This window comes from Phocoena phocoena, chromosome 8 (genome assembly GCF_963924675.1).
Source record: "Phocoena phocoena chromosome 8, mPhoPho1.1, whole genome shotgun sequence".
NCBI lineage: Eukaryota > Metazoa > Chordata > Mammalia > Artiodactyla > Phocoenidae > Phocoena > Phocoena phocoena.
In genome coordinates this window covers 31,645,687-31,660,046 of record NC_089226.1, presented here as the reverse complement: position 1 = coordinate 31,660,046, position 14,360 = coordinate 31,645,687, and the positions used below count along the sequence as shown (strand labels likewise).

The 14,360-nt window shown below is 38.4% G+C and overlaps 2 protein-coding genes across 2 annotated transcripts; one reads left to right on the top strand and one right to left on the bottom strand.

Moving 5' to 3' along the window:
- The first annotated feature begins 711 nt into the window (after nt 1–711).
- Nucleotides 712–6,541, top strand: LOC136126893 (tripartite motif-containing protein 64C-like). The gene is given in 6 exon segments (XM_065882357.1): nt 712–1,125; nt 1,636–1,731; nt 2,418–2,648; nt 3,406–3,428; nt 4,921–5,018; nt 6,048–6,541. Coding segments are annotated over 6 exon segments (1,356 nt in total).
- A 6,331-nt stretch (nt 6,542–12,872) lies between these two features.
- On the bottom strand, nt 12,873–14,007 carry UBTFL1 (upstream binding transcription factor like 1). Its single transcript, XM_065882355.1, is given in 3 exon segments — nt 12,873–13,015; nt 13,018–13,299; nt 13,302–14,007. Coding segments are annotated over 3 exon segments (1,131 nt in total).
- Nucleotides 14,008–14,360: the final 353 nt, after the last annotated feature.

Genomic DNA, 14,360 nt, shown 5'->3' with positions numbered 1-14,360 from the left:
AGCTTGAACATTCATCAGTTTGAAATGTGAAGGTGCTCTGATGGTCTGAAAAGACTGGGAAAAAATGTTTTCCTGAGCTAGAAATAGCATACTTTTTCCTTGAGAGGAGGAGTTTTGCTATTTAAGTTGGAAGCAAATACTCAACTTTTTATAGTTTTAGGACTCCAAAATTTCAGTCAACATTGATTAAATTGAACAAGCTTAAATTATATGTAGACAATTTTGTCTTTGGAAAAGGGTATCTGTCACTTGGGAGATATGAGGCATAGAGACCATTAGCATAGAGATGAAGTGTGTGCATGTATGGGTACCAGTCATGGAGAGAAAGAGATTGAGATTCTCTCTGTGCTTCTGCACCAATCATCTATTACAAAGAACTCTGGTGTCATCCTGTCTCTTAGCCTTTGCTCTAATATTTAAGCTTTTCCATGTAATTTAGGTATGATTGAGACCATGGCTTATTTTAAACAATAAAGTTGCTAGGTAGTCTCTTCTCTAATTTCATCATTTGTGTTATAGCATGAACCCAATCTGTCTGTATTCACCACTTCTAGGTTTGTACTGGGGGTAAGCAAATAGGTAAATCAGATAGAGTTCAAGCAGACAAGCTTTGTCCAAAGGCTGTTTTTTGTTTTGTTTTTTTTCTAATCAGGGTAAAAGAATGATTACTAGAATGATTACTCTTGTTCTTTCTCTTTAATTTCTAGAAACATGGATTCCAAAGGATTCATGCAAGCTTTCCAGAATGAACTAACCTGTTCCATCTGTATGAACTACTTCATAGACCCCGTCACCATAGACTGTGGGCACAGCTTTTGCCGTCCCTGCCTGTACCTCTGCTGGGAGGAAGACCAGACTCCAAAGAGCTGCCCTGAGTGCAGGGGACTATCAGAGAAGCCAGATTTCAAAACCAATATTGTACTCAAGAGGCTGGCTTCCCTCGCCAGACAGGACGCAGCTAAACAAACCAACAGCTTGGAGGGGCAGATCTGCTTGACACACAAAGAAGCCAAAGGACTCTTCTGTGAGGTTGACAAGACCCTGCTCTGTGGCCCCTGCTCTGAGTCCCCAGAGCATGCAGCTCACAGCCACAGTCCAATACAATGGGCTGCTGAGGAATACCGGGTAAGTGGTGCTTCTAAGGCAATTAGGAACCTACAGGCTCCTAAATCAGAGAGAAAGATGAGGATAATAATGAAGCTGATGGGGATGGAGAGGTGGAGGTGGGGATTTTTCAGTGTGGGTCCCGAGATAGAAATGTATCATTTCAATGTTGTTGCCCAATTGTCCAAATGTGTGGAAATGCTGCATCCTGGGGCATGTGGCAGCACCAGGCATACTGGCATCTGACGTGAGCTTGAGGCTTTCTCAGTCAGGTTATATAAATATATGAGTCTCAATTTCTTAGGAAATGGATTCCATCATCTGTAAAGTTCCCCCAATTTTCTAGGATACGTCTCTGTCATTTCTGATATTCAAACTATTAGAATCAGACTAGATTAACGTGGAAAAATCTTATCACTTCATTTTAAATCACAATTACCGGTTTTTCAATGACTCCCTTTGCTCATAATTAAGGGGATGAAATTTACAGTATCACCATCTGTGTCACTAAAGCTTATGGGTATTTTCCAGGAGAAACTTCTAAAGAGAATGGGCTCTTTATGGAAAATGACACAAGAAATGCAAAACCATCTGAATCTGGAAACGCATAAAACTCTGTCATTAGAGGTAAGGATGAAAATGTTCCTTTTCATTTGTATGAATATTGACATAATTCTAGCTTAGACTTTTAGCTCAGTTTAAGTTCCCAGTTAAAGGACAGTGGTCTCTTCCCTGGAGAGGTAGTGGTTTCAAATGACATATCAGTGATCACAAATATACAGGCCCATATAAGCTATTTCAAATATTACTAGTATATGGGAAAACCAGGGCATGAGAATTATTCATAGTCCAAATTTTGAATATTTGGATAAACTTTCTCAGATATGGATGATAAGAGAACATTGCACTCAGTGTGACTCTAAAGGAGAGGAGAGGAATAGAGTAGTACCTAGAGGAAAAATAAAGAATATTTTTTAAACTGTATAATATGGGGTTTACATATTTAAAAATATATTTAGGAAAGTCAGGCAAAGGAACAAAAAGAAAAGAAGATTCAGGTAAGAGAAAAAATAAATAATGGACTAAGAACCCTGAAGAAACCTCCTAGGGAGAAAAACTGGGATCCCTCGGATGGCTTGATTTAAACGGGGAAAGAAACTAGGAACATAGAGAAAGGATGGACAGGAAGGACCCTCTGAGGTGTGAGGTAGAAAGTTTGTCAAGAGCTTTCCCGATGACAGTAAGGAAATAATGTTTGACGTTTTCTGTTGAGAATGAGGATGAGTGATTCTTTGAATCCACTATCTCTGCAGAACTATGCGGCCATAAGGAAGGTGATGATCAAAGATCAGTAGCAGAGGATCCACCTGTTTCTCCAGGAGCAGGAGCAACTCCATCTGGAGGTGCTGGAGGAAGAAGCGAAGGAGATTCTCCAGCAACTCAGGGAGAGTGAATTCAGAATGACTCAACAGAAAGAAAGTCTGAAAGAAATGTACAGAGAGCTGACTGAGATGTGCCACAAGCCTGACCTGGAGCTGCTCCAGGTGAGAAGGGAGGTTCCATCCTCAGAGACGGAAGTACTATTCTGGGCACCGTTGCCATGACATTGAAATGTTACCTGCATATACTCTTATCTCAGCTAAGGGATGATGCTCCTTGACTCCCATTATCTTACTTGTCCAATCCCTTATTTCTCATAGCCTGGTAATCTTTGGGAGTTTTTTTTTTAAATCCTTTTATTAGCTAACATATGACAAAATTATTTCGGTGTGATATGGGGGACTCTCCACACTGATTATCCAAAGCCAGCAAAATTCTGTAGCCAGGAAAAGTTAACTTTGTTGGAATAATTTTCAATGTATGTTCCCCTAATCCCTTGTCACTCTCTTATCCCATACTTACTGAATACATTGAGGTTTTGCCCATTGTCTAGAAAAAATTAGAACTGGTAATCAATTTCAATGTCTTCTATAATTCATTTTGTATGGTCCTCTGTTTTGCTTTAATTGTTATCATAAATGAGATCTCTCCTTAGGAATAGGACAGGGCACTGAGTGACATTGGAGACCTAGATGTTGTTTCATCATAACACAGACTCTTCCTGGCCTTCTTCCTTCTGTAATGCACCCTAAGTCCATCATGTTTTAGTTTAGGCTCTGTTATTAAGATAACCTCTAATTGTTCCTTAGAGAAGAATCAGAGAATAAATACCTTAATGAAAGGAACAAACAAGAATACTAAAGAAGATGCAAAAGGACAGAACTCTGATGATTAACATCATCTTTTCTTTTTCCCTTGCAGAACTTGGGCAATGTATTGGAAAGGTGAGTTTACACTAAAGATTTCTGATTTCTGAGAATGTTTCTGTCTCTTTGATGAAGTAAATGTACAGTCATTCCTTAGTACCATGAGGATTTGGTTCCAAGCCCTCCCCCATACCTAAATCTGAGGATGTACAATCCCTTATACAAAATGACATAGTATGTACAAATAACTTACAAACATTTTCTAGTATCCTTTAAATCATCTCTAGACTACTTCTAACACCTATTATAATGTAAATTAAATGCTATGTAAATAGTTGCCTGGTGTGTGGCATTTTCAAGTTTTACTTTTTGAAATTTCCTGATTTTTTTCTGAATATTTTTCATTCAGATTTCACAGTTTCAAATCATAATTGAGTCCACAGGTGTGGAATCCTAACAAATGGCAGATAGACTGTACAGTTTTTGAGCTATTAACATTGTTTTTGTGGCTATTTTCTATTTTATTTCAAAAGAGTTCTGAAGGACTTCTACTCCTTGGTCTCAGAAGTTTCCTGCTCATTTGGTTGATTTCAAATATACCTAAAAGGCTTCTGACATTCTGGACTTTGTTCCACCTCTCTAGCCTTACCATAGTAAAACGTACTGAACGAAATTTTCTAAGTTGCAATACAGGAAGAACCTACCTGAGTGAGTTGGAAGGTGAATAATACTGGACAGAGGTAGATTCCCTAAGAGTGGGAAAAGGGGCTGTGATTTTGTTCCTAGAAGTAGCAGTGACTCAACCTGTTCCATCACTGAAAGCCCCCTTGTAAGCTGGACCTCAGAGGGAATGGCTTCCTGGTGCACACTGGGAAGTTGGACTTTCAGGACAAGGGTAGTCAGGCTGGAATTGAATTCCCTCGCTGTGCTGACAAGAGCAAAGCTGTCTGGTTCAGTGTACTACTCCTTTTGGCGACTACTTGCTGACTGAAGTACAAAAGCTTTGCCTGAATTTGTGCTCTCCGTAAAATGCCCAGGATCTTTGCATCACCTGAGATTGAATAGAGCGAGTAAACAAACCTCAAAATTTCTAGAAATGGAATAGTGACTAAAATGAATGGGGAATTTGAAATCTGATATAATTTATATTTTGAAAAAAAGTAAGGTAACATTTTTTTTTTAATCCCAGGAGTGTAGAATATAATGAATGCACAGTTAACCAAAAATGGGAGAATTCTGATGAAATATCTAGGATTAAAATTGGCTTCTTTTGAAGATTAGGATTGACATGTATATGCTACTATCTATAAAATAGATAGCTAATGAGAACCGACTGTATAGCACAGGGAACTCTACTCAGTGCTGTGTGGTGACCTAAATGGGAAGGAAATCCAAAAAAGAGGGGATATATATACACATATAGCTGATTCACTTTGCTGTACAGCAAAAACTAACACAACATTGTAAAGCAACTATACTCCAATAAAAAAATATAATAAATGGCTTCTTTTGTAATGGTTGTGTGATTAACCTTTGGCCCTGAAGTGTAACTGATATCATTTTTTTACAGGACTGATTTGGTACAGATGCAAAAGCCTCAGCCAGTGAACCCAGAGCTCACTTCCTGGCCTGTCACTGGAATCCTAGACGTGCTGAACAGCTTCAGAGGTAAGAGTCAGCGCTTTGGTGATCAGGCCTCCATTTCTTTGGTGGTTCTTGGGAATGAGCCTTCTTTGATTTTATTTTTTCTGACATGAAGTTAGCACATGACTTTCCAAAACTGTTATATCTTTTCTGCCAATACAGTCATGCTACAAAGAACAAGGCTGAACTTTGCAACCTGTATTTTACTGCAAATGCAAAGCAAGATACATATTTTTAGTTACATCTGAAATAGGCCGAGCAAGAAGAGAGCAACTGGATTGATCAGCTAGTTATAAAGAAATAGAATATTTAGTTCTCAGAGTAGCAGTTAATGTTGTATGTTTATTCAGTTTATTTCACTCTTGAAAGGTTATATATGGCATTGCTGGTTTTAATTTGTTCTATATTACAATTGTTTATCATGCATTATACAAAGAATATTTCTTATTTCTATAATTACTAACTTTTGACAAAATAGACTACAATTGGCTTAGGCAGAATCATTGTAATGCTGTTAGATCAATCTCAAAATAATTGAAAGGTGAGGGATATGTGAACATGGTTAGTCATAACATGCTTTTAGAAGCTTCCAAACGATTCATTGATGGATTTCTATCAACATTTTTGCTTTGAAAACTTGCTAGGTAGAGACTCTAGCCCAACAAATACGCACATAATATCAAAGTGCTCTCTATATATTAAACAGTGTTAAAGACAAAAGACACAAGAAAAGTTTTCTAAAGTAAAGAAAAAAATAAAATTTTATGTGTCCTGAAATAAACTATCAAGAATTTGACATTAAATCAGACTTCACAGAGTTCATGATATGTCTGTATGATTTTTTCTTTTTCTATATGATTTGAGGTGTTTCTGTGTGCTGTAGAGATAGTTATAACTCTTGTTCTTCATAGAAGAGCCAGCCTGAACTCCTTTTTGTCTTCATTTTGTATTTCCTTGGAGGAGGGAAAATGAAAAGACTCATTGGGTAGAGAGCCTCTGCCTCTCAGGCCATGGAAATCCCACTTGTTGACCACATTTTTGCTCTTTCTGCAGTGGATAACGTTCTGAGTCAGAAAACGACCATTCACAATGTAAGCCTTTCTGAGGATGATACAACTATGATATATGGAGATGACCATCATGGTGTGTCCAGAGAGCTCCAGGGTGCAGAGAGTTTTGTGGCCTGGGGAGCTGTGGCCTTCACCTCCGGAAGGCATTACTGGGAGGTGGATGTGACACACTCCTCGAACTGGATTCTGGGAGTCTGTAAAGATATCTTGACAAGCAATACTGTTATCAGTATTGATTCTGAAGAAACATTTTTGCTATCTTCTATGAAAGTGAACAATCATTATATTCTGTCCACGAACTCCCCACCCTTAATTCAGTATGTGCAAAGGCCTCTGGGTGGGATTGGAGTGTTTCTGGATTATGACAATGGAACTGTGAGCTTCTATGATGTTTGCAGAGGTTCCCTCATATATACTTTCTTGCCTTCATTCTTTTCCTCCCCTCTGAAGCCTTTCCTTTGCCTTAGGTCTCCATGAATAGTCAAGTTCTGTGACCATTTATTAGATGAACTTCTTGTCGGAGGAAGTTACTGTCCTGAGACCTCATGTGAGGCTACAGGATGATACTTGACTGTCTCTGAGCCTATTGCAATTTAATGGAACATAATGATGGTATGTTTATAAAATGGCATAACCATGTTGAATATATAAATTTGTTAATTAAATGATCTATTAATAAAAACTTTTTTATTGAGCATTTCTAGAATATAATCAATAGATATTCTTTTAAAAAAATAATATTTGTATTAAAATAAAAATTACCTATCATAAGGTTCATTTACATTTTAAGCAATGTGTTTTTCTTCCATAGTTGAACCATACTGGGGTAGAAGAATGAAGTGGTATATATCTCAGCATAGTAAACAAAAGGAATAGCTCAGTTTTTTCTTCAAGTGTGACCTAGTTGGTTGGATAAATGTATTTGACAGATTTGGTCAAACCCTTTCTCTTTGTCAAACATTTAGACTTTCTCTAAACCCTGGCCATTCAGCACATCACAGCTCATCAACAGCTTTTCCAGAAAGTTTTTCCTGACTCCACAGACCAGTATAGTTCCTCTTATAACACATTCTCTGAGCATATGCCATCTCATCATAATGTTCAACAAACTTTCCCCAAATTACTAGATACTTTTTACTGCAGACTGAAAATTCTGAGAGAGTAAGGATGGCCTTTGACTTATTTACTACTATATTCCCACTATCCAATGAAGCACTTAGAACATAACAAAAATAAATACAAGGCAAATGAATGAACAAATACATGAGTGAAATAGCTAATACACAGAAAAAGTATTCTATCATCATTAAAATTTTCTTTACAGACTAGCAAAAGTTAAGAGAATTCAGTAGCACCAAACCAGCTTTACAACAAATGCTAAAGGAACTTCTCCAGGCAGGAAACACAAGAGAAGGAAAAGACCTACAATAACAAACCCAAAACAATTACGAAAATGATAATAGAAACACATATATTGGTAATTACCTTAAATGTAAATGGATAAAATGTTCCAACCAAAAGACATAGAGTGTGTGAATGGATACAAAAACAAGACCCATATATATGCTGTCTACAAGAGACACACTTCAGACCTAGGGACACATACAGACTGAAAGTGAGGGGATGGAAAAAGATATTCCATGCAAACAGAAATCAAAAGAAAGCTGGGGTAGCAATTCTCATGTAACACAAAATACACTTTAAAACAAAGACTATTATAGGAGACAAAGAAGGGCACTACATAATGATCAAAGAATCAATCCAAGAAGAAGATATAACAATTGTATATATTTATGTACCCAACATAGGAGCACCTCAATACATAAGGCAAATGCTAACAGCCATAAAAGGGGAAACAGACAGTAACACAGTCATAGTAGGGAACTTTAACACGCCACTTTCACCAATGGAGAGATCAACCAAAATGAAAATAAATAAGGAAACACAAGCTTTAAATGATACATTAAGCAAGATGGACTTAATTGATATTTATAGGACATTCCATCCAAAAACAACAGAATACACTTTTTTATCAAGTGCTCATGGAACATTCTCCATGATTGATCATATCTTGGGTCACAAATGAACCCTTGGTGAATTTAAGAAAATTGAAATTGTATCAAGTATCTTTTCCAACCACAACACTATGAGAGTAGATATCAATTACAGGAAAAAATCTGTAAAAAGTACGAACACATGGAGGCTAAACAACAAACTACTAAATAACCAAGAGATCACTGAAGAAATCAAAGAGGAAATCAAAAAATACCTAGAAACAAATGACCACGAAAACCCAAAACCTATGGGATGCAGCAAAAGCAGTTTTAAGAGCAAAGTTCATAGTAATACAATACTACATCAAGAAGCAAGAAACACCTCAAATAAACAACCTAACCTTAAACCAAAAGCAATTAGAGAAAGAAGAACAAAAAAACCCCAAAGTCAGCAGAAGGAAACATCAGATCAGAAATAAATGGGAAAAAAATGAAGGAAATGATAGCAAAGATTAATAAAACTAAAAGCTGGTTCCTTGAGAAGATAAACAAAATTGATAAACCATTAGCCAGACTCATCAAGAAAAAAAGGGAGAAGTCTCAAATCAATAGAATTGGAAAAGAAAAAGGAGAAGTAAGAACTGACACTGCAGAAATACAAAGGATCATGAGAGATTACTACAAGCAACTCTATGCCAATAACATGGACAACCTGGAAGAAATGGACAAATTCTTAGAAAAGCACAACCTTCCGAGACTGAATCAGAAAGAAATAGAAAATATAAAGAAACCAATCATAAGCATTGGAATTGAAACTGTGATTAAAAATCTTCCAACAAACAAAAGCCCAGGACCAGATGGCTTCACAGGTGAATTCTATCAAACATTTAGAGAAGAGATAACACCTATCCTTCTCAAACTCTTCCAAAATATAACAGAGGGATGAACATTCCCAAACTCATTCTGCAAGGCCACCATCACCCTGATACCAAAACCAGACAAAGATGTCACAAAAAAAGAAAACTACAGGCCAATATCACTGATGAACATAGATGCAAAAATCCTCAACAAAATACTAGCAAACAGAATCCAACAGCACATTAAAGGGAACATACACCATGATCAAGTGGGGTTTATCCCAGGAATGCAAGGATTCTTCAACATACACAAATCAAACAATGTGATAAACCATATTAACAAACTGAAGGATAAAAACAATATGATCATCTCAGTAGATGCAGAAAAAGCTTTCAACAAAATTCAACACCCATTTATGATAAAAACACTCCAGAAAGTACACATAGAGGGAACTTACCTCAACATAATAAAGGCCATATATGACAAACCCACATTCAGCATCATTCTCAAAGGTGAAAAACTGAAACCATTTCCACTAAGATCAGGAACAAGACTAGGTTGCCCACTCTCACCACTATTATTCAACATAGTTTTGGAAATTTTAGCCACAGCAATCAGAGAAAAAAAAGAAATAAAAGGAATCCAAATTGGAAAAGAAGAATTAAAACTGTCACTGTTTGCAGATGACATGATACTATATTTAAAGAATCCTAAATATGCTACCAGAAAACTACTAGAGCTAATCAATGAATTTGGTAAAGTAGCAGGATACAAAATTAGTGCATACAAGTCTCTTGCATTCCTATACACTAATGATGTAACATCTGAAAGAGAAATCAAGGAAACACTCCCATTTACCATTGCAACAAAAAGAATAAAATACCTAGGAATAAACCTACCTCAGAAGGCAAAAGACCTGTATGCAGAAAACTGTAAGACACTGATGAAAGAAATTAAAGATGACACAAACAGATGGAGAGATATACCATGTTCTTGGATTGGAAGAATCAACATTGTGAAATAGACTATACTACCCAAAGAAATCTATAAATTCAGTGCAATGCCTATCAAACTACCAACGGCATTTTTCACAGAACTAGAGAAAAAACTTCGTAATTTTTATGGAAACAAGATGACCTCAAATAGCCAAAGCAATCTTGAGAAAGAAAAATGGAGATGGAGGAATCAGGCTTCCTGACTTCAGACCATACTACAAAGCTACAGGAATCAAGACAATATGGTATTGGCACAAAAACAGAAGTATAGATCAGTGGAACAGGATAGAAAGCCCAGAGATAAACCCACATACACATGGTCACCTTATCTTTGATAAAGGAGGCAAGAATATAAAATGGAGAAAAGACAATCTCTTCAATAAGTGGTGTTGGGAAAACTGGACAGCTACATGTAAAAGAATGAAATTCAAACACCCCCTAATACCATACACAAAAATAAAATTAAAATGGATTAAAGACCTAAATATATGGCCAGACACTATAAACTCTTAGAGGAAAACATAGGCAGAACACTCTCTGACATAAATCACAGCAAGATCCTTTTTGACCCACGTCCTAGAGAAACAGAAATAAAAACAAAAATAAACAAAGGGGACCTAATGAAACTTAAAAGCCTTTGCACAGGAAAGGAAACCATAAACAAGAGGAAAAGAGAGCCCTCAGAATGGGAGAAAATATTTGCAAATGAAGCAACTGACAAAGGATTAATCTCCAAAATATACAAGCAGCTCATGCAGCTCAATATCAAAAAACAAAAACCCAATCCAAAAATGGGCAGAAGACCTAAATAGACATTTCTCCAAAGAAGATATACAGATTGCCAGCAGACGCATGAAAGGATGCTCCACGTCACTAATCATTAGAGAAATGGGAATCAAAACTACAATGAGGTATCACCTCACACCAGTCAGAGTGGCCATCATCAAAAAATCTAGAAACAATAAATGCTGGAGAGGGTGTGGAGAAAAGGGAACACTCTTGCACTGTTGGTGGGAATGTAAATTGATACAGCCACTATAGAGAACAGTATGGAGGTTCCTCAAAAAGCGAAAAATAGAGCTACCATATGACCTAGCGATTCCACTACTGGGCATGTACCCTCAGAAAGCCATAGTGCACAAGGAGACATGTACCACAATGTTCACTGCAGCTCTATTTACAATAGCCAGGACATGGAAGCAACCTAAATGTCCATCAACCGAGGAACAGCACATATATACAATGGAATATTACTCAGTCATAAAAAGAAATGGAATTGAGTTATTTGTAGTGAGGTAGATGGGCCTAGAGACTGTCATACAGAGTGAAGGAAAGAGAAAAAGAAATACCATATGCTAACACAGATATATGGAATCTAAAAAAAAAAAAGGTTCTGAAGAACATAGGGGCAGGACAGGAATAAAGACGCAGATGTAGAGAATGGACTTGGGGAGGGGGAAGGGTCAGCTGGGATGAAGTGAGAGAGTGGCATGGACATATATACACTACCAAACGTAAAATAGATAGCTAGTGGGAAGCAGCCTCATGGCACAGGGAGATCAGCTCGGTGGTTTGTGACCACCTAGAAATGTGGGATAGGGTGGGTGGGAGGGAGACGCAAGAGGGAGAGTATATGGAGATAAATGTATATGTATAGCTGATTCACTTTGTTGTAAAGCAGAAACTAACACACCATTGTAAAGTAATTATACTGCACTAAGGATGTTAAACATATATATATATATATATATATATATTAGTAAACCAAAATAATAAAAGCAGTGTCATATTTGTACATTAATTCCAAAAAGCTTAGTAGCCTATGGACTAAAATACTTATACACACAACACGTACAAACTCGTAATGTAATACAAATAAATCAAGTGTATGCTGAAAACATTATTCACTTACAACCTGGAGCATGAGGAAGGGATTGGGGTAGAACCAAAATAAATTTAGACATGGCCTGGAAAATTAGTTCCAAGAGTCAAAGGAGACTGATTTTAAGGAGGAGTTAATTCAAATGGAAATGATGAAGTCCTAAAAATTAATTTCTAATTTTTGAAATCAGTAAGAAAAATCTCAGTGACAGCTAAGCAATAAATATACATATAGAAATGCTGCTGCTCGCATGCCCCTGCCACTAGCAAGATAGGGAAGGGCCAACTTCTCACTTCACAGAGCAGGGAGAGAGACATCAGGAGCTTGACAATCTTCTTAAAGGCAACTCTCCTACCTCCAGTCAATCAAATCTTCCCATTCCCTGTTCCCATGCAGAAGTCCTAAGGGACAGGATCACAGAGAAGGGAGGAGTCACAGACTCCTCGGGGCTCCCTCACAGCTCTGGCAGCAGGTGAGGAAAATAAAACTTCTCTGTTCAGGAAACTCAGCCTAGTCCAGAGTGTACGGCAGCCCAATCAGATCATTGTTTACTCCAAGAGTATTCATTGCATTGACTGTCTCTGGGGGTGGACTTGGGGTACAGAGAGGAACCAGAAATTACTGCACGAGATGTCTTTTTCCCAACTGGTCATACTTTGTATTGAACAGGGAAGGAAAGAAGGAAGGCAATGAAAGGGCACAGGGAGAAGAGCCCTTCTATTTGATGAAGATGCCATGGCCTTTTTTTTTTGTTTTTTGCGGTACGCGGGCCTCTCACTGTTGGGCCCTCTCCCGCTGCGGAGCACAGGCTCCGGATGCGCAGGCTCAGCGGCCATGGCTCACGGGCCCAGCTGCTCCTCGGCATGTGGGATCCTCCGGGACCGGGGCACGAACCCGTGTCCCCTGCATCGGCAGGCGGACTCTCAACCACTGCGCCACCAGGGAAGCCCAGATGCCATGGTCTTTTGCTGGGAAGTTCTTTGTTCAGGTTGTGAAAAAATCTCAGCTGGAATCTGAGCCAGAGGATTCCCCTGAGGTAGATGAGCTGCAGCCACTGTCCTCAGACACAATCTTCATCTTCACCTACTGCTGTGGGCTGAGGAGTTGCTGCCTTTCTCCTCTTGTTCATCTTCCTTATTTTCCTCTGATCTCCCTGAGGCAGGAAAATATTCTCCCATCATATCTGATAATTCTATCTCTGGAGCCTGAAGCCCCTTCCCAGTCCAAGCCCTCCCTGCAGATTCCCTGATGATGGGGACTGCAGATCCATCTTCCTAATCTTGGGATTAGGGCCTCCCATCACGTTCATGTTCTTATGCTTCAAATAGGTTGTCTCTCTGTAATAAGCATGTTCTTCAGGAGACAGACTCTTGAGTCAGAGATCAAGGTCCACCTTGTACTGTTTCTGTAGTTCCTCAGCCTCCTTCTTATAATACTCCCTCTGGTTCTGTAGGACACGCTGCCAGCATCTACTAATCTCTACCATGTGCTCCCTCGGGGCGACCCTTTCAGCTCCCTACTCAACCACAAATCCTGGTGGAACTTGTGATAGCCATTCATAGGTGGCTTCTTGGGCTCTTCATGAATAAACTGTTTTTTTGGGGAGACCGCTTTTTGCACATTTCCCTGAAACTTCTTTGGCACTTTGATTTGGCTTCCTTTGGGGACATCAGATTTCGTGGAGCTCTGGACCAGATCAGGGTGCTGTTCTCTGAACAGAGTCATTTTCTCCTTAAACTTCTGTTTCTCCTTCTAGAAATCTTGACTATATTTCAGCTTCAGCTGCTCTGGAAGCTTCTTGTATTCCTCAGGCAGAACCTTGGTCAGCTCCTGGTTGCTCAGCTTAGGGTGTTTTTGGGTGTACTGGAGTCGCATCTTTTTGAAAAAGCAGAGGTAAACTGTCAAGGGCTTCTTTGGTAAATCAGGATGCTTCTTGTGTTTTCTGCGTTTGTAAGGATTGTCAACATTTTCCTTTGCTTCCAGGACTAATTCTTTCAAAGTGCGAAACTTTCTCAAGTTATAAGAAATTTCTAACCATTTGAGTTTGCACATTTCCCCAGGAAAATCTTTAAAAGCTACTTTTTCCCAGTCCATCAGTGACTAGGTTGTTTTGAACATGTGCCTGTCATTGGATGTAATGTTATTCACCATATATTCCAATAACTTCACAATATCTTCTTTGGACCTGTCATCCTGGCCTTTAGGCAACACCATTTCTTGTTCTTTGGGATACTTATATCATCCCAGCAGTTCAAACACCTCAGCAAATCTCCAGCTTCTTCACTCTCAAGATTCAGCTGGTGAGTTATTTCTGGAAGTCCTGCAGTGTGTGTGATTTCTATGTTTCTGAAGAGAAAGAAAAAGAAAGGTTCTCTCCTATGTGATACACAAGAAAAGCACACCCTACCTGGGATATGTCCCTTCTATCATTTAATTTACCTTTAAAAATGTAAATGAAAACAGGCCCAAATTCTGAGTTGAGGTTCATGTTGAGCATTAAGAGCTCCTTTCGTACAATTAAAAATCCTCAGGCCCCGTTCCAACATACCTTCCAATCAACCTCACCA